This window comes from Pleurodeles waltl, chromosome 2_2 (assembly GCF_031143425.1).
Source record: "Pleurodeles waltl isolate 20211129_DDA chromosome 2_2, aPleWal1.hap1.20221129, whole genome shotgun sequence".
In the NCBI taxonomy this organism is placed as follows: domain Eukaryota; kingdom Metazoa; phylum Chordata; class Amphibia; order Caudata; family Salamandridae; genus Pleurodeles; species Pleurodeles waltl.
The window spans coordinates 890,265,955-890,291,795 of NC_090439.1; the positions used below are offsets into that span (position 1 = coordinate 890,265,955).

Below are 25,841 nucleotides of genomic sequence, written 5' to 3' on the forward strand. Positions count from 1 at the left end.
TTTTCTGTCTTTAATTTACTGCATCATAAGTGATTTTAGCCAGTTTACGAACTACTTATAACCATTTCTGCTAAAGTACTGAATATATGGAAAACGTGACTTACCCAATGTACATCTGTTCGTGGCATGTAGTGCTGCAGATTCACATGCTATGCATTGCTTTCGCCATCTAGTGTTGGGCTCGGAGTGTTACAAGTTGTTTTTCTTCGAAGAAGTCTTTTTGGAGTCACAGGGACACTGCGCATGGGCATCGACTCCTTTGTTAGGTTGTTTTCCAGCGAAAGGGCGTAGGAAGGAGCGATAGTGTAAGAACGTAAATGTACTATAAAAGTAATAAGTAAAATAGATGTCCATGCAAATGTAAATGTATATACATATGTACAAATAAGAAACTGCAACAACCACAGGCTTCCGGGGAGGAGGGAGGGTGCATGTGAATCTGCAGCACTACATGCCACGGACAGATGTACACTGGGTAAGTGACATTTCCGTTCAATGGCATGTGTAGCTGCAGATACACATGCTATGCATAGACTAAAAAGCAGTTATCCCCAAAATAATGAGGTGGCTAGCCTGTAGGAGTTAGAGTTGTTTGAAATAATGTTTTTAAGACAGCTTGAGCAACATTGGCCTGTTGCTTTGAAAGTACATCCACACAGTAATGCTTTGTAAATGTATGTGGTGTAGACCATGTGGCAGCTTTGCATATGTCTGCCATTGGTATGTTTCCTAAGAATGCCATGGAAGAACCTTTGTTCCTAGTGGAATGTGCTTTAGGTGTTATTCAAAGTTGTCTTTTTACCTTAATGTAGCATGTTTGAATACATTTAACAATCCATCTAGCTAATCCTTGTTTACAGATTATGTGGTTGTTGAAAAGCAAAAAAAAGCTGTTTAGTTTTTCTAAACTCTTTTGTTCTATCCACATAATACATTAGAGCTCTTTTAAGATAGAGTGTGGAGGGCTCTTTCTGCAGTTGAATCTGGCTGTGGGAAGAAGACTGGCAATTCCACTGTTTGGTCTATGTGAAAAGGTGATACAACCTTTGGCAAAATGTTTTAGATTAGTTCTAAGTACAACTTTGTGTTTTAGTCCTTGGAGAAAAGGTTCTTCGAGAGTGAATGCTTGTATTTCATGAACTCTTCTTAATGAAATAATCACTACTAGGAAAGCAATTTTCCAAGTTAGAAATTGAATCTCACAGGAATGCCTGGGTTCAAAAGGTGGACCCATTAGTCTTGTGAGTACAATATTGAGATTCCAAGCAGGAGCTGGTGGAGTTCTAGGTGGAATAATAAGTTTTAGTCCTTCCATGAAGGCTTTGATAACGAACTCTAAAGAGAGAGATGTTGAAGGGTCTATAAATATGCTGATATGGCAGTAACATGAATTTTAATAGATGAGAAAGCTAAATGTAACTTTTGTAAATGAAGTAGATAGCATACAATATATTGTATTGATGCTTTAAGTGGGTCAGTATTTTTAGATTGACAGTAATAAACAAATCGTTTCCATTTGTTAGCATAGTCTAGTTGTAGGCTTGCATGCTTGTTTGAGAGCTTCCATACATTCTAATGAAAGTGTCAAGTATCCAAATTCTATGACTTTCAGGAGCCAAATCGCTAAGTTGAGAGCACTGGGATTGGGATGTCTGATTTGTCCTTTGTTAAAGCCGGTCTGTTTGGAAGTTTGGAATGAGGTACTACTGACAGGTCTAGGAGTGTTGTGTACCAATGTTGTCATGCCCACGTGGGCAATGAGTATCATGGTGAGAGAGGTTTAACACAGTTTGTTGATCAAAAATGGTAGTGGGAGAGGGGGAAAAGTGTAAGCAAATATCCTTGACCAGTTAATTTACAGAGCATTGCCCTTGGACAGAGGGTGTGGGTGTCTGGATGCGAAGTTTTGGCATTGTGTGTTTTCGCTTGTTGCGAATAGGTCTATTTCTGGTATCCCCCACTTTTGAAAGTACTGTTGAAGTACTTGAGAGTGAATTTCCCATTCGTGTATCTCTTTGGTGTTTTTGCTTAGGAGATCCGCTAGCTGATTGCGTATTCCTGGAATGTATTCTGCTAGTAGATGAATGTGATTGTGAATTGCCCATTTCCATATTGTTTTGGCTAGAAGGGACAGTTGAGATGAATGTGTCATGCCTTGTTTCTTTAGATAATACATTGTTGTTATATTGTCTGTTTTTATCAAGACAGTTTTGTGTTTGAGAAGTGGTTGAAACGCTTTTAGGGCACGGAATACAGCTAATAATTCTAATTGGTTTATGTGATAATTTAGCGGTTTTGAATCCCATTCCCCTTGTATGGTAAGGTTGTTGAGATGAGCTCCCCAACCTATCATTGATACATCTGTTATTGTGGTCTGAGGCACAGGGTCTTGAAATAACCGCCCCTTCATTAAATTTCTGACATTCCACCATTGAAGGGACTTGTGCGTTTGGCGGTCTAACAACACTAGATCTTGCAATTGACCATGTGCTTGAGACCATTGCTTTGAGAGGCACTGTTGTGTTCTCATGTTTAGTCTTGCATGCTGTACTATTGCTATGCAGGATGCCATCATTCCCAATAGTTTCATGATAAATCTTACACTGTATTGTTGATTTGGCTGCATTTGTGGTATGAGATTTTGGAAAGCTTGTATCGTTTGTGTATTTGGCTAGGCTAAGGCTTTTTGTGTATTGAGAATAGCACCTAGGTAAGGTTGCACCTGTGCTGGCTGAAAATGTGATTTTTGGTAATTGAGAGTGAACCCTAATGTATGAAGGGTTTCTATTGTGTATTCAGTGTGTTGTTGACATTGTATACAATTTCTTGATTTTATTAGCCAATCATCTAGATAAGGAAAGCCATGTATGTGTTGTCTTCTTAAGTAAGCGGCTACTACTACTGCTAGACATTTTGTGAATACTCTTGGAGCTGCTGTTATGCCGAATGGCAGAACTTTGAATTGGTAATGGTTTCCTGCTATCACATTCTTAAGTATTTTCTGTGAGCTGGATGGATGAGTATATGGAAGTACGCATCTTTGAGATCTAATGCAGTCATGTAATCTTGTTTTTGTAGTAGTGGAATGACGTTCTGCAGAATTACCGTGAGAAAGTGTTCAAACAGGATATATATATTTAGTGGTCTGAGATCTAGAGTGGGTCTGAGTGTGCCAACCTTTTTGGGAATGAGGCAGTATAGTGAGTGTTGAGATTTTGGAACTAATTCTATTGCCTCTTTTAGTAGTAGTGATTGTACTTCTTTTAATAGAAATTTGTGTTCTGGGGACAACCTGTGATAACGGAGAGGAATATTTGGAGGGTTAGAAATCAATTCTAGGCAATAATCATTGCGGATAATTGAGTACCCATTGGTCTGTGGTGATATTTTGTCCTTGGGAGTGGAATTGCTGCAGTCTGCCCCCCACAGGAGATGTGTGGGTTCCTGTTTTGATGGGGTAGTGACATTTTTTGAGGCCTGGAATTTGCTTCTGGCTCTGAAGTGCTGGTCTCTATAAGAGCCTCTAAATCCCCCTTCTGGTACTGTTGTTGTTGACCTTGTTTAGGTTGGGAGGTAGAAGTCTCCGTAGATTGGGGCTTGAATCCTCTAAATTGTTGCTTGCGAAAGGAGCCCCTGTAAGGTGTTGTGTATAGGGCTCCCATTGCTTTAGCAGTGTCGGAGTTTTTCCTGAGTTTTTCTATGGTGGTGTCAACCTCAGGACCAAACAGGAGTTTCTTATCGTAAGGCATATTCAGTACTGCCTGCTGTATTTCCGGTTTGAATCCAGAAGAACTTAACCATGCGTGTCTGCATATGGTTACAGCAGTATTCACACTTCTAGCTGCTGTATCTGCAGCATCAAGGGCAGACCTTATCTGGTTATTACTTATCGCCTGACCTTCCTCAACAATTTGTTGAGCCCTTTTCTGATGTTCTTTTGGCAGATATTGTAATAGCTCCTGCTTCTCGTCCCAGTGAGCTCTATCATACCTTGCTAGCAAGGCTTATGAGTTTGCAATGAACCATTGGGTAGCTGCCTCTGTAGCTACCCTCTTGCCAGCAGCATCAAATTTCCTGCTTTCTTTGTCAGGGGGAGTGGTACCCCCTGACGACTGACTATTGGCCCTTTTTCTGGTGGTACTGACAACTACTGAGTCTGGAGAGACCTGATGTGTAATGTAAGCAGGATCTGTAGGTGCAGGCTTATATTTCTTATCTATGGGTGGTGCTAAAACCCTAGCTTTAACCGGCTCCTTAAATATCCCATCTGCAAGTTTAATCATGCCAGGTAGCACTGGGAGGGGACTGGTAATGTGAGTGTGTAAAGGATAAGGTATTAAAAAGGAAATCCTCTTCTGGATCCTTGATTATCTTTCATCCATGATTTTGAGAATGGGTTGAATTTCAGTGTCCTCAGAAATGTATTCTGATGGTTTTGATGATTCAGAGGACTGTTCATCATATGGCTTGGAGCTCTGCTTTAGGTGGCTCGAAAGTCCTTGTACCTCGGAGTAAGAATACTTTTTCGGCTCCGAAGTTTATAGTTTTTCCAGGCCCAAAAATACAGCCTGTTTTGGCACTGAAGCAGGACGTCGAGGTTTCGACTCCGAAGAGTGTGGATGCCGACTCGATTCGGAAGTTGAGCTTTTGGTGGATTTGCTTGACTCCGGTATGGAAGTAGGTGTGGCCTGTTTCGGTGCCGAACCCGAAGGTCGGTTGCCGAGTATTTTCTTGCGGGTCGAACCATGGCTCTCTGGCAGTGGTGCACCCAAGGACTTAGATGACTTTTTAGCAGTGGGCGTAGGGGTAGTCGTACTCATGTGCTGACCGGCAGTGATGAGTTGGCTATCTTCCTCTAAGTCTTCTTCGGAGTCGGTGTCCTGAATGGAAACTGCCGTCTGCACCTGTTCTTCCTCAGGGCGTCGATATACTCCGTACTTTTTGATGCCATTTCCAGTCTCCTTGCTCTCCGGTCAGGTAGTGTCTTTTTGATCGGAACGATCAACAGGCTTCACAATCCTCTTTTCAGTGATTGGGAGAGACACACAGATTACATACCAGGTGTTGGTCTGTGTATGGAAATTTCACCTGGCAGCGAGGTCAGAATCTGAATCGAGTCCAATCCATCAGGCTTTGATGTGGAAGGCCTGAACAGGCCAGAGAATTGCAAAAATCGTTTTTTAACTGTACTATTGGTTCGACTATAGATGGAAAACGTGTTTAAAACAATACCGACTGTAAAAGAAAGTTATCTAGAGTTTCCGATTCGAAATCTTGGAGCGAGAGGAAACACGTCTAAACCAGAGAGCGGAAAGAAGAAAATCTAACAAAGGAGCCGATGCCCATGCGCAGTATGACTGAGAGGAGCAGTCACTCGATCCCGTGACTCCTAAAAGACTTCTTAGAAGAAAAACAACTTGTAAAACTCCGAGCCCAACACTAGATGGCAGAAGCAATGCATAGCATCTGTATCTGCAGCTACATATGCCATCAAACATATACATATATATTTGTCCTAGTGTCATTCTGCTGTTTAACTATCATTGCCAATATTTGTGCTTATGCTAGTGTTTAATGAAGTCATATTGCATCAGCTATGTGTGTGTTGCTCCTGACTGACTGTCTTTAGTGATTTGTACCTGATTGACGGTGCTTGGGTTGGCTGCCAGCACCCAGTTCAATACAACCTGCTCCCAGTCTAAGACTATCAAGATAAGTTGATACCAGTCTTTACTAATCATCTTCAGAACCCAGGGAAGCATCAGAATATGTGGGCCAAGTAAAGGAGACCAGAGTTCAACATAAGGCAGAATGCATCACCCAGGAAACCCAGAGGAAGAAGCTCTGTACCACAAAAAGCACAACTATCAGGGTTCTGGGGTGTAGCAAAAATAACTATGCAAGGCATGCCTCACAGGCAAGTATGCCTTGAACCATATCCAGGTGCATACACCGCTCGTAGCTGGCTTAATGCTGCCTGCTCAGCTCATACATGTTGGCATTTATAGGTTCCCATCAGATGGCAACAGTCTAAGCACCCCGTAGAACAGCACATAACCCTAACTACGCCCTGTTTGTGGCAGTGTCACCTGGTAGCTTTGTTATCCATCAGAACTTAAATGCACCGCTGCTCCTCACGGAAGGCAGAAAGCCATTTGGAGCCAGATGGCATGTGGCTCCCTAGATTGACTTGGTGCCTCTAATCCAGCATAGACCATAGGCCACCGACCTCCAACTCCTCCAGGTGAGACTCCAATCGCAAAGCCAACACATCTGTCACTACTGTAAGATCAGGATGGGAAAGTGAGAACAGTTTGCCACAAGTCAGGTTTCTATCAGCCATCAACCATAGAAGTTCCTGGGTTGCAACATTCAATACAGATGCAGACTGAAGGCAGATAAAGAACCCACTAAAGCTGAAGGTTCCACTGGAGATCCTACACGAGCCAGCAGGCAATAAGAAAAAGCAGGATATACAAGGTAAGACCAAGAAGCCTCAATTCGGTCTAGGCCAGGCACAGAAGACCGAGCCACAAACATTAGGAAAATATACTGAATGTCTAACTTTCTGTAATGGAGGGAAATCTTTGAACTTCAGTACAGGAATATGTGACTCCCAACCTGTGACTAGGGGCCACAAACACAACCATCATCTTCATAAACGTATGGGGGCTGAGGTATGGGCTGAAAGGCAGGCTGGTGAACGGAATTGTTCCTTTCCCACAACAAAGCAGAGAAAACACCTGTGAGATAAAAAGGCAGTTACATGAAAGCATGTGCTCTGCAAAAGCAAGGACAGAATCCAATACTCAGGATCAAAGGTAGAGAGAACATGGGCTAGACAGAATCTTGAATGTGTTCTTCAGGAGTCGTCACTCAAGAACAGAAGGTCAAAAAAACTGCTTGATCATCCATCTTTCTTAGTTAACGTGAAGAAAGAGTAACACGCTTTGCATCTCTCCTTTTCATGGACTCTCTGGCACGTTGGAGTCTTGTTTTGCTAAAGTCTGAGTGTTAACAGATGGCAGTGGTGGCTGAAAGTGAGGGATAGGCTTAACTAAGACAAACAACAGGATCACTGGTCCAAGGAGTTGGGCAAAGCATGGGTATCTGAACTACAGCAAACAATCTGCAAAACACACCTGTCCGATGCTGTGGACTGCCAGTGGGGCAGGTGATGGCGAATCCTGCTGCCAACTGGGTACCTGTGGTGGTAAAGGGGCAGACAAAGGGTTTAGAGGCTGCTGCAGTTGAGGAGGGAGGGGAAGTGGACTGACGAAGACTGCTGGCCACCTGACCCATGAGAACAGGGGTTACAGCACCCTCATCCACATAGAGACTGGGAAGTATGCACAGTACAGCGGCTGGGCAGGAATTGAAGCAGCTGGAAGCCCCTCCTGTAGCCACGAAAACAGCATAAGGTAGATTGGGGAGGGGTGGGGGAGAGGAAATAAGGGGGGCATCACAAGGCCCAAGGACCTGGACGCTACCCAAGAATCTTTGAAGGGCTTGAGCGCCGAATCTGCCTGGTCTCCGAAGAGACAGGTGCCATCGAAGGGCAGGACTATGAGGGAAGCCTGGACATCCCCCTAAAAGCCAGACATCCTCAGTCAGGCATGGGTCCTCAGAGCCACTGTTGTGGAAACTGCTCTTTCTAGTGAGTCGGTTGTGACAAGTCCGCAACAAATTTTAAACATTGATGAGTCTCTTTGTAAGGAAATGCCTCCTTGGCATGGTTACCCCCTGACTTTTTGCCTTTGCTGATGCTATGTTTTGATTTGAAAGTGTGCTGAGGCCTGCTAACCAGGCCCCAGCACCAGTGTTCTTTCCCTAACCTGTACTTTTGTTTACACAGTTGGCACACCCTGGCATCCAGGTAAGTCCCTTGTAACTGGTACCCCTGGTACCAAGGGCCCTGATGCCAGGGAAGGTCTCTAAGGGCTGCAGCATGTCTTATGCCACCCTGGGAACCCCTCACTCAGCACAGACACACTGCTTGCCAGCTTGTGTGTGCTGGTGAGGACAAAACGAGTAAGTCGACATGGCACTCCCCTCAGGGTACCATGCACACCTCACACTGCCTATGCAGTATAGATAAGTCACCCCTCTAGCAGGCCTTACAGCCCTAAGGCAGGGTGCACTATACCATAGGTGAGGGCACCAGTGCATGAGCACTGTGCCCCTACAGTGTCTAAGCCAAACCTTAGACATTGCAAGTGCAGGGTAGCCATAAGAGTATATGGTCTGGGAGTCTGTCAAACACGAACTCCACAGCACCACAATGGCTATACTGAAAACTGGGAAGTTTGGTATCAAACTTCTCAGCACAATAAATGCACACTGATGCCAATGTGCATTTTATTGTAACATACACCCCAGAGGGCACCTTAGAGGTGCCCCCTGAAACCTTAACCAACTACCCGTGTAGGCTGACTGGTTTTAGCAGCCTGCCACACTCGAGACATGTTGCTGGCCACATGGGGAGAGTGACTTTGTCACTCTGTGGCTAGTAAAAAAGCCTGTACTGGGTGGAGATGCTTATCACCTCCCCCTTGCAGGAGCTGTAACACCTGGCGGTAAGCCTCAAAGGCTCACCCCCTTTGTTACAGCACCACAGGGCATTCCAGCTAGTGGAGTTGCCCGCCCCCTCCGGCCACGGCCCCACTTTTGGCGGCAAGGCCGGAGGAGATAATGAGAAAAACAAGGAGGAGTCACTGACCAGTCAGGACAGCCCCTAAGGCAACCTGAGCTGAAGTGACTCTGACTATTAGGAATCCTCCATCTTGCAGATGGAGGATCCCCCCAATAGGGATAGGAATGTGACCCCCTCCCCTTGGGAGGAGGCACAAAGAGGGTGTAGCCACCCTCAGGGTTAGTAGCCATTGGCTACTGCCCTCCCTGACCTAAACACACCCTTACATTCTGTATTTAGGGGCTCCCCTGAACCTAGGAACTCAGATTCCTGCAACCTAAGAAGAAGAGGACTGCTAAGCTGAAAAACCCTGCAGAGAAGACGGAGACACCAACTGCTTTGGCCCCAGCTCTACCGGCCTGTCTCCCCACTTCGAAAAGACACTGCTCCAGCGACGCTTTCCCCAGGACCAGCGACCTCTGACTCCTCAGAGGACTGCCCTGCTCTAGAAGGACCAAGAAACTCCAGAGGACAGCGGCCCTGTTCATCCAAGACTGCAACTTTGTTTCCAAAGAAGCAACTTCAAGACAACTGCGTTTCCCGCCGGAAGCGTGAAACTTGCTACTCTGCACCAGACGCCCCCGGCTCGACTTGTGGAGAAACAACACTTCAGGGAGGACTCCCCAGCAACTCCGAGACTGTGAATAACCAGAGTTGCCCCCACAGCGACGCCTGCAGAGGGAATCCCGAGGCTCCCCCTGACCGCGACTGCCTGACTCCCAGATCCCGACGCCTGGTAAAGACTCTGCACCCAAAGCCCCAGGACCTGAAAGATCGGAACTCCAGTGCAGGAGTGACCCCCAGGAGGCCCTCTCCCTTGCCCAGGTGGTGGCTACCCCGAGGAGCCCCCCCTTGCCTGCATCGCTGAAGAGACCCCTTGGTCTCCCATTGATTTCCATTGGAAACCAGACATGTGTTTGCACACTGCACCCGGCCACCCCCGTGCTGCTGAGGGTGTACTTTCAGTGCTAACTTGTGTCCCCCCCGGTGCCCTACAAAACGCCCCCTGGTCTGCCCTCTGAAGACACGGGTACTTACCTGCTGGCAGACTGGAACCGGGGCACCCCCTTCTCCATTGAAGCCTATGTGTTTTGGGCACCACTTTGAACTCTGCACCTGACCGGCCCTGAGCTGCTGGTGTGGTAACTTTGGGGTTGCTCTGAACCCCCAACGTTGGGCTACCTTGGACCCAAACTTGAACCCCGTAGGTGGTTTACTTACCTGAAAAAACTAACAAACTCTTACTCTCCCTAGGAACTGTGAAAATTGCACTGTCTAGTTTTAAAATAGCTATATGTGATTTATGTGAAAAGTATATATGCTATTTTGATTATTCAAAGTTCATAAAGTACCTACCTGCAATACCTTTCATTTAAAGTATTACATGTAAATCTTGAACCTGTGGTTCTTAAAATAAACTAAGAAAATATATTTTTCTATACAAAAACCTACTGGCCTGGAATTGTCTGAGTGTGTGTTCCTCATTTATTGCCTGTGTGTGTACAACAAATGCTTAACACTACTCCTCTGATAAGCCTACTGCTTGACCACACTACCACAAAATAGAGCATTAGAATTATCTCTTTTTGCCACTATCTTACCTCTAAGGGGAACCCTTGGACTCTGTGCATACTATTCCTTACTTTGAAATAGTGCATACAGAGCCAACTTCCTACACTCTTCCATCGGCAACAGCCTGACAGAACATGGTGCGGGCCTCCACCGAAGGCTGTGCACCACTTGCGCAACCATGTCCTACAGAGTGTGAGGATAACTGCCCAAAAGATATGTGGTGTTCATGGACAGCAATGCTAGGCTCGTGGAAGAAGAAAACTTCTTCCCAAATGAGTCTAGCCTCTTGGATTCTCTATCCGGGGGAGCGGCAGGGAAAGCATTGCGGGAAGCTGAGGCTTGGACCACCAAGCTCTCAGAGATAGGGTGTTGAGTGATGAAGATTGGGTCCCCAGGTGCTGGGCAATAGTGGCAGGCAGTTGTCCCATTCACTGGGGCCCCTGTGCTGGGTTTGGACCAGGTACCCAAGAGAAGGCGAACGTGAGGGCATTAAGGAATGGGAGTAGGGGTTCAGATGTGGAAACCTCCGGTTCCAGCACTTGTCAAGAAATTAGTCCTGACTGCCACGAGGGCAGCTGAAGGTCTAGAGCCTCAGCTGCCCTACTCACCACCGTTGCATGTGAAGCTACATCCTCTCTAGCCACAGTGTGTGTGTGTGTGTGTGTGTGTGGGTGGGGTGGGAGAAAACCAGTACCTGGAGTGGTGTCTAGTCCACTGGCTTCACACAAATCTTCATACCTGTCCATTTCCTCATAGGGATGGTGTTCTACAGGGTCCATTGACCCCTCCCAGTCTTCCCCGAGGCCTAGCCCAACATAACGGGGCTCAGGGTCTGACCCAGAAGGCGCCAGAGTCAGATGACACCCATCGGGCTGACAAAGTGCTGTTGGTGGGCACAGGCGATGCCGGGAGCTCCGGCACTGGTGTTGGGGAAGATCAAGATGTTACGATTGGTGCATGTCTGGATTCAAGACTGGATCCTTGGGGGCCCCATCGGTGCCAAGGCCAAAGCTGCTGGTGTGGAATACGATGGGGCCCCCTCCAACTCCATGAGGCCCAAAGGCACGCAGATGGGCTGGACTGCCCAAAAATTGAGTGCATGGCCTCAAACTTTTTTGAGTTGGGCAGAGGTCTATCAGTCTCCAGGAAAATCAGGGAGGCGTGGAGCTGGCACAGGTTCTGAGGAGTGAGTCCTTGAATGCCGAGGCTCCCTTGTAGTGTTGGCCGACGGAAGAGGAGAAGTTAAACTGAACATCGACTTTTTATTCTTCTTGTGCCTCGACTTACCCGATCGTCCTGAGGACATGGAAGGGGACAAAGATTACTTCAGGCACAGCATTGTCTTGGGACCTTCCCCACAACTGGGACCTTGAGCTGCGCGGAGTTCACTGTCATCAGCTTTAAAGACCGCTCCCTCAAAGCCTTCGGATGCATTGCCCAGTAATCGGACCATGAGCTCAGGTCGTGGTCGCACTCAAAACACCACAGACAAAGTGAAGATCTGTCACTAGCATCGGCCGGTGACAGGTTCCGCAGAGCTTAAAACCAATCTTGCGTGATGACATCCTCAACCCAAAATGGCCAACAAGAAGTCAAAAAGGTCCAGTCAAAAAATGACTAAGTGGTAGTTTTCTGTGATCAACTCTGGCTGGTGCAGAAAGAAAAGAACTGACGTCAGTGTCCCAGGGTGGTGCCTATATAGGCCTGGCAACATCATTTCCAGCACAGACATGGAGTCGATCGATGCCACCTACCAGCATGCAGGGGTACTGCTCAGAAAAAGTCTTCCAGATCCAGTCTGACACCTGTGAGTTAAGGAATCTGCAGCTACTGGTCTCTATCAGACAGGACATTTCTAGAATAAGATCTAAAACTGACAAAGCAGGGCTGCGATTATCTTGTGCGAAGGGCAGAAAGTGTTTATAAGTATAACAATCAGGGCCTTTGTGTGCTTGTGCAGTCGTGTATTAATAACAAATTGTAGTTGATACATCATGTGAAAGAAAATGTTACTTATCTTCAGTAACGGTCTTTCACGTGGCTACTCTATTTACTTCTAAATTTCTCATTGATTTGCCCACCTATTCATTGTGAAGTGATGTTTTGAAGCAGAGAACCTAGAATGGACTTGGATTTATGCAATGTATTGTTAAAACTGTTTTCTGGCTTGTCTATGCCTTTAAGGGCAAGAGAGAAAAGGACAATCTAACATCAGAGTGCCAGTCGCACCATATGCTCTGTTATGAGACCATTGGTGGCTGAATGATGTTGTATCCAGGGCACTGTCAGAGTTGACAGACATGTTACACATGAAGCACATTAAGTGGAATTGTTCACAGATAATTCAACTATTTGTCATATTAATGATAAATAACCACAACGCTGCAGAGAATACAGAATTGTTGGAGATTAATGTCTTTCATACCTTTTACGCTCTAGCTGTGGAGTGTCCAACGTAGTTTGCTGATTCATTGCTTTGATCCAGTAAATAAGGGCTTGGAAAACATATGCAACATGTTTCAATGAACAGACGTCCAGAACTGGAAGAACATCAGAATGTTCATCGTTGTGAGAACGCATCAATGAAAGGGCATAATTTAAAAAATCACCACGTGCAGACATCATTCCCTGACGGGCACTAAGCAAAGTGGCTCGCCTATGGAGAGAGGAAAATAAAGTCAACATGCTCAAATAAACATTCTGCAAATTAATCTTTTTCACACATGTTAAGGGTGGATAGAGTAAAACTCCTTTCTCAATGTCAAATATAAAATAAATAAATAGTTTGAACAGACCATCAGAAAATTAACTATTTCCTTACACCTTATTCTTAACTTTTTCCACATGATTTTAAATGGTGACAAAATTAAATGTGGCCTATAGAAGCAACAAGATAACCTGCAGTTTCCTTTGTCAGGCGTAAAGAAGGAGAAACACAAAACTGGCATTTTGCACATACTGCAGTCTGCTTTATTAGAAGAAAATGTGTGCATGTAAGTTTAGCACTATGCTGAGTCATTACAAAAGCTAACTGTTTTGATATCCATTACTGAAATAGGTACTCATTATTCGAATAAGTATGGTGTAGCTAAAAGGCTCCCTGTTGCGGTTACCCCCCACGTTTTGCCTGATATTGATGCTGACTTGACGAAGAAGTGTGCTGGGACCCTGCTAACCAGGCCCCAGCACCAGTGTTCTTTCACTAAAAATGTACCATTGTTTCCACAATTGGCACACCCCTGGCACATAGATAAGTCCATTGTAAAAGGTACCAGTGGTACCAAGGGCCCTGTGTCCAGGGAAGGTCCCTAAGGGCTGCAGCATATGTTGTGCCACCCTAAGGAACCCCTCACCTAACACATCCACACTGCCATTGCAGATTGTGTGTGTTGGTGGGGAGATGAAGGCAAAGTCCACATGGCATCCTCCTCAGGATGCCATGCACACAAAATACTCCCTGTGGCATATGTAAGTCACCCCTCTAGCAGGCCTTAAAGCCCTAACGCAGGGTGCACTATACCACAGGTGAGGACATAGCTGCATTAGCAATATGCCCCTACAGTGTCTAAGTCTATTCTTAGACATTGTCAGTGCAGTGTGCCATATTAAATATATGTCTGGGAGTTTGTCAAAACGAACTCCACAATCCCATTATGGCTACACTGAATACTGGGAAGTTTGGTATCAAACTTCTCAGAATAATAAACCCACACTGACACCAGTGTTGGATTCATAAAAAAATGCACACAGAGGGCATCTTAGAGATGCCCCCCGTATTTTACCTAATCCTTCAGTGCAGGAATGACTGGTTTGTGCCAGCCTGCCACTGAGATGAGTTTCTGACCACCTGGGTTGAGAGCCTTTGGGCTCCGAGGCCAGAAACAAAGCCTGCACTGGGTGGAGGTGCTTAACACCTCCCCCCTGCAGGAACTGTAGCACCTAGCAGTGAGCCTCAAAGGCTCAGGCTTCATGTTACAATGCCCAGGGCACTCCAGCTAGCAGAGATGCCCCCCCCCCAACACAGCCCCCACTTTTGGCAGCAAGTCCAGAGGAGATAACGAGGATTCACCCTCCAGTCAGGACAGCCCCTAAGGTGTCCTGAGCTGAGTTGACCCCTGCCTTAGGAAGTCCTCCATCTTGTTTTGGAGGATTCCCCCCAACAGGATTAGGGATGTGCCCCCCTCTCCACAGGGAGAAGGCACAAAGAGGGTGTAGCCACTCTCAAGTGCAGTAGCCATTGGCTACTGCCCCCAGACCTAAACACCTAAAGACCTAAACACCCCCCTAAATTTAGTATTTAGGGGCGACCCTGAACACAGGAAACGAGATTCCTCCCACCTGAAGAAAGGACTACTGACCTGAAAGACCGCAGAGACGACAGAGACAACAACTGATTTGGTCTCAGCCATTTGGTCTCAGCCCTACCCACCTGTCTCCAGACTCCGAGAACCTGCACAGAGAAGCATCTAGCAGGACCAGAGGACTGACCTGCACCGAAAGGACCAAGAAACTCCAGAGGACAGCGGCTCTGTCCAAAACTACAACAAAGAAACCATCTTGACTGAAGACTCCAGCCTCACTCCAGAAGCATGAGTCTTCACACTCTGCACCCAATGCCCCCGGCTCGTGTGCAGAGAAACCAACACCACAGAGAGGACCCCCAGGCGACTCCAACGACGTGGACACCCCGATTCGACCTTCCTGCACCCCCACAGCGACACCTGCAGTGAGGATCCAGAGGCTCCCCCTGACTGCGACTGCCCGGTAACAAAGGAACCAGACGCCTGGAAAAAGCACTGCACCCGTAGCCTCCAGGACCGAGAGGAACCAACCACCAGTGCAGGTGTGACCAGCAGACGGCCATCATCCTAGCCTAGTCGGTGGCTGGCCCGAGAAGCCCCCCTGTGCCCTGCCTGCATCTCCAGTGACCCCCGGGTCTCTCCATTGTTTCCTACCTACAGTCCGATGCCTTGCTCACTCATTGCACTTGGCTGCCCCTGAGCCACTGAGGGTGTATTTTGTGTGCCTTTTTGGGCCCCCCCCCCCCTAGTGCTTTACAAACCCCCCCTGGTCTGCTCCCCGAAGACGCAGGTAGTTTTCTTCTATCACACTGGAACGAGAGCACCCCTGTTCTCCATAGGTGCCTATGTTATTTGGGCCCTACTTTGACCTCTGCACCTGACCGGCCCTGTGTTGCTGGGTGCTTGGGGTTGACTTGAACCCCCAGCGGTATGCTGCTTACGCCCAGGAGACAACTTGTAAGTGCTTTACTTCTCTAAGAAACATACTATTACTTACCTTCCCCAGGAACTGTTGATTTTTGCAGTGTCAACTTTTAAAATAGCTTATTGCCATTTTTGCTAAAACTGTGTACATTACTGTTTTCATTCAAAGTTCCATACTTACCTGTGTGAAGTACCTTACAATGTGTGTACTTACCTAAATTCTGAATCTTGTGGCTCTAAAATAAATTAAGAAAAAAATATTTTTCTATCTAAAAACCTATTGGCCTGAAGTTAAGTCTCAGTGCGTGTTCTCAGTTATTGCCTGTCTGTATACAACAAATGCTTAGCACTACCCTCTGATAAGCCTACTGCTCAACCACACTACCACAAAATAGAGCATTAGTATTATCTAATTGTTCCACTATCAACCTCTAAGGGGAACCCTTTGACCCTGTGCACACTATCGCTCACTTTGAGATAGTATATACAGACCCAACCTCCTACATATGGTAATGCTGACAAGGTGGTAAAGTCTTAATTTGTTAAAGATGCCATCTGCAGATGACAACAACAAAAAAACAGTCAGACTCTGATGGCTCCCCTGTTGGAATCTCCACTAACTGGATTGCCCTGGGGCGCTTCAACACCAGGCTTGAGCCTTTGAGGCTCACCACCAGGTGTTACAGTTCCTGCACGGGGAGGTGTGGAGCACCTGCACCCAGGACAGGCTTTTTTCCTGGCCACAGAGTGACAAAGGCACTCACCTCATGTGGCCAGAAATCCGCCTGGATGTGGCAGGCTGGCCGAAACCGGTCAGCCTAGCACTAGTAGTTGGGCTGGTATACAGGGGGCATCTCTGTGTGCATTTCCCAATAAATCCCACACTGGCATCAGTGTGGATTTATTGTGCTGACAAGTTTGATACCAAACTTCCCAGTATTCAGTGTAGCCATTATGGAACGGTGGAGTTCGTGTTTGACAAACTCCCAGACCATATACTCTTGATGGCTACCCTGTACTTACAATGTCTAAGAACTGGCTTAGACACTGTAGGGGCACAGTGCTCAAGCCTGCTCACCTGTGGTATAGTGCACCCTGCCTTAGGGCTGTAAGGCCTGCTTAGAGGGGTGACTTACCTATGCCACAGGCAGTGGGTTGTGGGCATGGCTCTCTGACTAGTGTACAACTGCTAATCACGGGATAGATATGTTGTGGGCATTAATAATATGCACAAAGGCATAGTGTGGCATGGATTATACAAAGATGGAAAATCATATGTAGAATCCAACCATGTAAATGGAGATGTAATCTATGGAGTATGCATACAGCATTCAAGGTTCCTTTGTTTTCGGAGCTATTCCGTATTCCTATGTGCACACAACACACTTCTTCCTTGAACATTTCTACTGAAACTAGATCACCACATTTGTGTTTGAAAGGATGGAAGCCCACAAATATGTATTAAGTGTTCACGACTGAGCAAGCATATTCTAAAATGTGTGCAGCTATTAGAGCCTGTGTGTGTGTGTGTGTGTGTGTGTATGCAAATAAACACACACACACACAGCATGTATAGACGTATTATGTATGGTGTGCATAAGATAACATTTTTGTACACATGCAGATTATGTTTTACATCTGCTGGGAATTGTTTGCAAATGTGTACTAAGAGAATGTGCCAAACACTTACAATGTAATGTGCTGCAGGATTTGCATTTGTACGGTGATCTGGTTTGAGTGCTGCACTTCCACGCTGGCAGCTGTGCTAAGAACATTGCGAGCACATCAGCAGTGTTTTTAATCAAAGATTGCCAGACATAAAATAAAAGTAAATGGCAGAAACCTTATGAGAAATCTAACAGAATAGGGGATTGGAATAACTTGTCCATTTACTAACAAAACAGTTACACACCTTCTACCTTCCAACGTTCTAAAATTAGCTTCCTCCCGTGCAGTCATCCTCTCCCTTCTGGTTGAATTTTGAGAAGCATGAAGTGGATGATTCGGATGTCCTGGGTCACCAGCAGATGATAGAGCAGAACCATAACGTAACTGTGCCTCAGTGGAATCCATAATGCTCACCATCCAGTTCCAGGTAGGAATTAGTTTTTCTTCAACATAGCTCTAAAAAACAAAACAAAAAAAAAAAAGATTTTCCAGTTATTCTTAAAAAGAATGCCAGTGAAAGCATCATTAGGAAATGCACTACTCTATTCCAAAAGCAGTTTTGAAACTTGAGGTAAGTACCAAATTAACATGCTTTGTATTGCATAGCCACCTGGATGGTGGATATGCAACTGCCTCTATAGTCTACTGGGGAGCAAAAATAAACAGGAGGGCACAACGTCCTTCAAGGATTTGAGCATTGCATAGCATTCAATGGCTTCATTGCCACTCTTATTTGCTGCCTCCTAATTTGCCAATGCATGCCAGCTTCACTTTCTCTTCTTTGGTGTGGATCAAGGACGAAGTACTGACTGCTTCACCATGATTAGCGTCCTTACGCTGCTTACACTGTGAATGACGCACTATTTTTATTTGTTGTTTTGATGTTGTCCTTCTCCGTGTGGCTTCTTTCCCCTTTCACCTCAGTTAGTTGTGATGCTTATTCCCCTCTCACCCATCCCTAGTATGTATTGCTGCTTTCCCTCCCATCCTTTCTTGTCCATATTGCTTCTGCCATCCCACCTCCATCCTAGTCTGTGTTGCTTCTTCGCTTTTACCCCCCCACCCATCCCCCATGGTATTTGTCCACAGTCAACCCTGCCAAGCCAACCATACCCTCCCCCCCCCCCACAAACCAAGAGAAGAACAAGAAAAAAGGCTATATGATGTAGCCAGCACTGGATTGTACATACTGGTTTAATTAGCGACCCATTGGCCATTCCATTCTACCCTCCCTCTATCCTGTTTGTATTACCCATTCCCTTTCACCCTCCCTTTTACTGTCCATTTAGTCCACCCGCATTCACCGTAAGTTTTAGGAAAAAAAGAAGAAAAAAAAAAAACACTATGAGGCGACTAGCTCTGGCCACATCATAGTGCTTTTTCCCTAACTTTTAGCCATGTTGACAGCCACACTGCTCTACAACATGGATTCAACAGATTGGCAAAGCCAACAGCTCTCGCATAGGCAAGAGCTATTGGCTTTACCAATACTTGTTAGCCCTACACTGTTCAACATGACTCCCTTGGCAAAAAATGATCAGAACCCATGGACTAAACATCATATCCTAGACAGACAACATCTAGCTCATCCTCTAGCTATGAGAAGAACTCTCCACCTCAAGGGTCATCTTCTGCAGGTGCATGATGAGCGTCGCTATCTGGATGAAGTACAAATGCCTAAAACTGAACACAGACAAAACAAATAGTGATCTTTGGGAACAGCACCTTCCCATGGATCGACTACTGATGGCCCCACGATCAAGGGCCCTCTCCAATGCAGAAAGACCCTGCCTGCAATCTTGGTATTATCCTGGACAACAAGCTCACCATTAGATCAACTCAGTCTCTTACGCCTGCTTGCTCACTTTTTGCATGGTCCGTAAGATCTTCAAATGGCTCCCCGTCAACACCAGACAAACTGTCACTCAATCCCTAGTCACCAGTGGGCTAGACTACGGAAACGCACTCTATGTGCCACACACCTCCTGAGAAGACTGTAGACCATACAGAATTCTGCAGCCAAACTCTTCCTCTACTTTCCAGGCAGACCCACATCACCCAATACCTAAAGAGGCTCCACTGACTCCCCATTCAGAAGAGATGTCAATACAAGATGATGATATACCCCTACAAAGCCCTTCACAATCAAGGACCGGCTTACATCAACCACCGCCAAACTCCCACCAACCCTTCAGACACCTGAGCTTGGCCTCCCTCACACCTCCTTTCATCGACTGGCACAACAGTGGAGGAAGCTACTTCTCCCACCACGAGGCAAAGCCCTGGAACAAAGTCCCCCCTACACCTCAGGACCTCAGCAACACCTCAGGAATTCAGAAAAGGACTCAAGACGGGGCTGTTTTCCTTACAAATCCGGTTTGACTGATTTGCGCCAGAGAATCATACAAAGAGTGGTTATCCGCATTAGGACCTCTTGCGCTGTCAACGTAAAAGCTCAGCACTCTTTTAGGCTTAAGCTGAAGGAGTCCCTCCTCCTCGGGTGAAGTGGACTAAAAACCTTTGGTGGAAAAACAGGTTGGCCAACTCAGCAAAACTGTCACAACTTTGTGAAAGACTGCCCGGGTATTCAGCACTAACATGTCCATAAAAGTGCTGCAGGGTGGTTGCACCGAGAACAGCTGAGTTTCCTTCATGCAGAGGTGACAGCAATTAGGCAGACAGTTCTGAGCATCAGTAGTCTCAGTGAGCAACTGTGCACTGGGTCAAACAGCATCTAGATGAGAAACGTCAACACAAAGTTAAAGTACTCCTGCTGCATGACTAATAGGTTCTGGGAATTGTTAAACAAAGATGGTTGATTGGGCAAACAAATACAGGCTTGACAAACAAGTAACCTACCTTCGGTAACATCCTTTCTGGTGACTACTCACCTTTGAAAAAAAAACATGTGCCAAACTGAATATGTAAGCTTTTTACAGCAGCACTCTCATGCCAACAGGTGGTGCCATGTGACTCCACACTGGATCCATATCACCCCAGAAGTGATGGATTAGGCCCACATATAAACATACCCTCTGCATGCTGAAATCACATTTTTGTAATTTTCCTTTTTTTCTACATCAAATACTGGTGCTATTGTGCTGAAAATAACTTGGAACCTTTTACATGTAAACAAGAGCCCACTTGTAAGGAAACAAGATTTCAGCCGGTTCACTCTCACATTTTGCCCCCATGTTGACTACTGGGGCCTGGTGTAATGGCTCTGATATGCCCTATTAATCAGGATACAGTGCATGTGCTCTGACCCTTAAAGTGGTATATGTTTGACAGGCTTACAGCCAACATAACTCAACTTACCAGGGGAATCTAGGGTCTGGAATTGGAAATGTTTCTCGTGGAGTGCAGCACTAGTTGTGTCACCATGACAAGGTAAAACATGTCTCCCAGACTGGCACTGCAAACTGGCACTGCAGTTTTAAAATGGTAACTCGACTTTGCCATGCAAGGTACTGTCAAAGTATATATATATATATATATATATATATAAATATATATAAATATATATATATAAATATATATATATATATATGGAAAATGTCATTTACCCAGGGTACATCTGTTCGTGGCATTAGTCGCTGCAGATTCACATGCTGTGCACATCCCGCCATCTGGTGTTGGGCTCGGAGTGTTACAAGTTGTTTTTCTTCGAAGAAGTCTTTTCGAGTCACGAGACCGAGGGACTCGTCCCATTTCGACTCCATTGTGCATGGGCGTCGACTCCATCTTAGATTGTTTTCCCCGCAGAGGGTGAGGTAGGAGTTGTGTATGCTAGTAATAGTGCCCATGCAATGGAGTGAATGCGTCTGTACATAATGAAGTTTAAAGTAATATATTTACAAATGTACAAATGTTTCAGATGTACTTCTGAACGGCTACAGGCTCCCAGGGAGGCGGGTGGGCGCATGTGAATCTGCAGCGACTAATGCCACGAACAGATGTACACTGGGTAAGTGACATTTTCCGTTCGATGGCATGTGTAGCTGCAGATACACATGCTGTGCATAGACTAATAAGCAGTTATCTCCCCAAAAGCGGTGGTTCAGCCTGTAGGAGTTGAAGTAGTTTGAAATAATGTTCTTAGTACAGCTTGACCTACTGTTGCTTGTTGTACAGTTAACACATCTACACAGTAGTGCTTGGTAAATGTATGAGGCGTAGACCATGTTGCTGCCTTACATATTTCGTCCATTGTAATATTTCCTAGAAAGGCCATGGTAGCACCTTTCTTTCTGGTTGAGTGTGCCTTTGGTGTAATAGGCAGTTCTCTTTTAGCTTTAAGATAGCATGTTTGAATGCACTTAACTATCCATCTAGCAATGCCTTGTTTTGAAATTGGATTTCCTGTATGAGGTTTTTGAAAGGCGATAAATAGTTGTTTTGTCTTTCGAATTAGTTTTGTTCTGTCAATGTAGTACATTAGTGCTATTTTGATGTCTAATGTATGTAGTGCTCTTTCAGCTACAGAATCTGGCTGTGGGAAGAACACTGGTAATTCTACCGTTTGATTCAAGTGGAACGGTGAGATTACTTTTGGTAAAAATTTAGGATTGGTCCGTAGAACAACTTTATTTTTGTGTATTTGAATAAATGGTTCTTGAATGGTAAATACTTGAATTTCACTCACTCTTCTTAGAGATGTGATGGCAATTAAAAATGCAACTTTCCACGTTAAGTATTGCATTTCACAAGAGTGCATGGGCTCAAACGGTGGACCCATGAGTCGTGTTAAGACAATGTTGAGGTTCCATGAAGGAACCGGTGGTGTTCTTGGTGGTATAATTCTCTTTATGCCTTCCATAAACGCTTTTATGACTGGTATCCTAAATAATGAAGTTGAGTGTGTAATTTGCAGGTAAGCTGAGATTGCTGTAAAATGTATTTTAATGGAAGAGAAGAACGAGTTACTTACCTTCGGTAACGACTTTTCTGGTGGATACATTAGCTACCTGTGGATTCCTCACCTCATGAATACTCCCATGGCGCCAGCATTCGACGGAAATCTTCTTACTAGTCTCTGCACGTCGACGAGGACGTCACTGTCTCGCACGCGACGCCGTCTGACGTCATACAGGCAATAAGAGGTCCTCGACGACGTGCGGACGTCAGTACCAATCATTTTTTACGTGCATGAGAACAACCAGGCAATGCAATGAAAGAACAAAGCAACATCCATTATATTGTAAAAATACACCACATTGTATGAATAACTGTAAATCTTTTTATGTACATATATATATATATATATATATATATATAAAACTCTTTCTTTTAAAATATATACACACACCAAGTATATACATAAAGATATATACACATATACCTATATATATATAATATATTATATATATACATCTATTGCACCCTCAAAGATCAAGAGGAGCGCACTCAAGGATTACTTGGCAAGACCATAAAGGCAACGGGGAGGCGGGTGGGACCGTGAGGAATCCACAGGTAGCTAATGTATCCACCAGAAAAGTCGTTACCGAAGGTAAGTAACTCGTTCTTCTGATGGATACAACTACCTGTGGATTCCTCACCTCATGAATAGAGTCCCAAAGCAGTACCACGCCCGGCGGTGGGTGCCTAAATGGTCAAACCAAGAAATCCTGCAGCACTGACCGTGCAAAATGGCCGTCCCTTCTAACCTCAGAATCTAAACAGTAATGTTTTGCAAAAGTGTGAAGGGACGACCAAGTTGCGGCCTTGCAGATGTCGACCACAGGAACACCTCTGGCTAAGGCCGAAGTGGCCGACTTAGCTCTGGTGGAATGAGCTCTAATGCCCTCAGGAGGATCCTTCTTTGCCAAAGAGTAACATATTTTAATGCAAAGAACAACCCACCTGGATAGTGTTCTCTTGTGGACTGCCTTTCCTCTCCTCTTGCCCACGTATCCAATAAACAGCTGATCCTCCAGCCTGAAATCCTTTGTTCTATCGATAAAGAAGCTCAACGCTCTCTTTGGGTCCAAACGGTGCAGTCTTTCTTCCTCTTTGGAAGGATGAGGCGGAGGATAGAACGTGGACAAAGTAATTGCCTGAGCCAAATGGAAGGGTGAAACAACCTTCGGGAGGAAAGCAGCCTTGGTCCTCAACACCACCTTATCCCCATAAAAAGTTGTATAAGGGGGTTTTACTGATAAGGCCTGCAACTCACTCACTCTCCTTGCTGATGTTATAGCTATCAGGAAGACTGTTTTTAAAACCAAATACCTCAAGGGGCAAGAATGCATAGGTTCAAAAGGGGACCCCATAAGGAAAGTCAGGACTAAGGACAAATCCCATTGCGGCATAACGAATGGCTTTGGAGGATATTGATTTAGAAGACCTTTCAAGAATCTGATAACAATAGGGGATTTAAATAAAGATGGTTGGTCTGGAAGACATATGAAGGCTGACAAGGCCGATAAATAACCTTTAATGGTAGCCACTGCACAACCTTTCTGCGCCAGAGATAGAGCAAAAGACAAAACGTCCGATAGATGAGCTTGTAAAGGATCAATCTGCCTCTCTCCACACCACGCAACAAATTTAGACCACCTATTAGCGTAGATAGATTTAGTGGAGTGTCGCCTGGCCGCTAATATAACATCCACTACCTCAGGCGGGAGAGAGAAGGAACTCAGGTTGCCCCGTTCAATCTCCAGGCATGTAGGTGCAGACTCTGGAGGTTGGGGTGTAGAACCTGCCCCTGCGACTGCGAGAGGAGGTCTGCCCTGAAAGGGAGACGGAGCGGCGGGCACGTTGAGAGTTGGAGAAGGTCGGAGTACCACACCCTCCTTGGCCAATCCGGAGCTATTAAGATTACTAGAGCCCGGTCTTGGCGAATCTTCCTCAATACTCGAGGAATCAAGGGTATGGGAGGAAACGCGTAAAGCAACTGGCCGCACCAGGTCATTTGAAACGCGTCCCCCAACGCTTCCTGCATCGGATACTGAAGGCTGCAGAACAACGGACAATGCGCGTTCTCTCGAGTGGCGAACAGATCTACCCGAGGAAACCCCCACTTCTGGAAGATTAAACGGACTTGATCTGGATGGAGACGCCACTCGTGGTCTGCCGAGAAGTGGCGACTGAGACTGTCCGCACGCACGTTCAAGACTCCGGCCAGATGGTTTGCTATCAAGCAAATCCGATGGTCCTTTGCCCAGGACCATAGTCGAAGAGCTTCTCTGCAGAGAAGGTACGACCCCACTCCTCCCTGCTTGTTTATGTACCACATCGTGGTAGTATTGTCCGTTAGGACCTGTACCGACTGACCACGAAGGGAAGGGAGGAAGGCCTTGAGAGCCAGACGTACAGCCCGTAACTCTAACAGATTGATGTGAAAAATCTGTTCCTCTGGAGACCAAAGACCTTTGATCTCCAGATCCCCCAGATGAGCTCCCCACCCTAGAGTGGAAGCATCCGTTATGACTGTGGCCACTGGTGGCGACTGCTGGAACGGTTTTCCTTGTGAAAGATTGTTGCTTGCAATCCACCACTTCAAATCCACAGCAGCATCTCTGGAGATCTTGACAGTACCCTCTAGATCCCCTCTGTGTTGAGACCACTGCCTTCGGAGGCACCACTGAAGAGCCCTCATGTGCCAGCGAGCATGCGTGACCAACAGAATGCAGGAGGCAAAAAGACCGAGCAGACGAAGGACCTTGAGGACTGGAACTACCGCTCCATTTCGAAACATTGGAACCAAATCCTGAATATCTTGAATCCGCTGAGGCGGAGGAAAGGCCCGACCCAATGTCGTATCCAGTACTGCCCCTATGAACAGGAGGCGCTGAGAGGGCTCCAGGTGAGATTTGGGCTCGTTCACCGAAAAGCCCAGGTCGAACAACAACTGGGTTGTTGACTGCAGATGACGCAACACAAGCTCCAGGGACTTGGCTTTGATCAACCAATCGTCCAAGTAAGGGAATACTGCTATCCCCTTCCTTCTGAGCTCTGCCGCAACCACCGACATCACCTTCGTGAAGACTCGAGGTGCTGAAGTAAGACCAAACGGAAGGACCGCAAACTGGTAGTGTTGCGATCCCACCACAAACCGGAGATACTTCCTGTGTGACTTGAGTATCGGGATATGAAAGTAAGCATCCTGCAAGTCGACAGACACCATCCAGTCTTCCATGTTCAACGCCAAAAGCACCTGTGCTAGGGTCAGCATCTTGAACTTTTCCTGCTTGAGGAACCAATTCAAGATCCTCAGGTCCAGAATTGGTCTCAAACGACCATCCTTCTTGGGAATCAGGAAATACCTTGAGTAAACTCCTTGACCCCTTTCCTGCTCCGGGACCAACTCCACCGCGCCCTTTAAAAGGAGGACTTCTACCTCCTGTTCTAGCAACAGGAGGTGTTCTTATGAACAATACGAAGGGCGGGGCGGGATGAGGGGCGGAAACTCCCGAAAGGGAAGGGTGTAGCCTTCTCCCACAACACTGAGAACCCAAGTGTCCGACGTAACAGTCTCCCATTTGGTGAGAAAATGCTGTAATCTTCCCCCTACAGGAGAGGAGTGAGTGGGAAATGGTGGAAGCCTAAGGCTGCTTCCCCTGCTGCACCCCGCCAGAGGATGAGGAAGAGGCAGAGTGCTGCTGAGAGGCTCCCCTGGTGCGGACCCTACCCCTCCCCCTAAAAGATCTATAGGGATGGGAAGAGGCAGGTTGCTGATA

At 46.1% G+C, this 25,841-nt stretch overlaps 1 protein-coding gene across 8 annotated transcripts in view; it reads right to left on the reverse strand.

The window, feature by feature from the left end:
* The window catches only part of UBR5 (ubiquitin protein ligase E3 component n-recognin 5), a 1,605,594-nt gene that overhangs the window by 391,426 nt on the left and 1,188,327 nt on the right, over nt 1–25,841 (reverse strand). For all 8 annotated transcript variants that reach the window (XM_069220579.1, XM_069220580.1, XM_069220578.1 and 5 more), the window contains 2 exons: nt 17,402–17,613; nt 12,690–12,920 (listed from right to left, as the gene is read on the reverse strand). In XM_069220579.1, the coding sequence (XP_069076680.1) occupies nt 12,690–12,920; nt 17,402–17,613 (443 nt within the window). The remainder of the gene's footprint in view (nt 1–12,689; nt 12,921–17,401; nt 17,614–25,841) is intronic.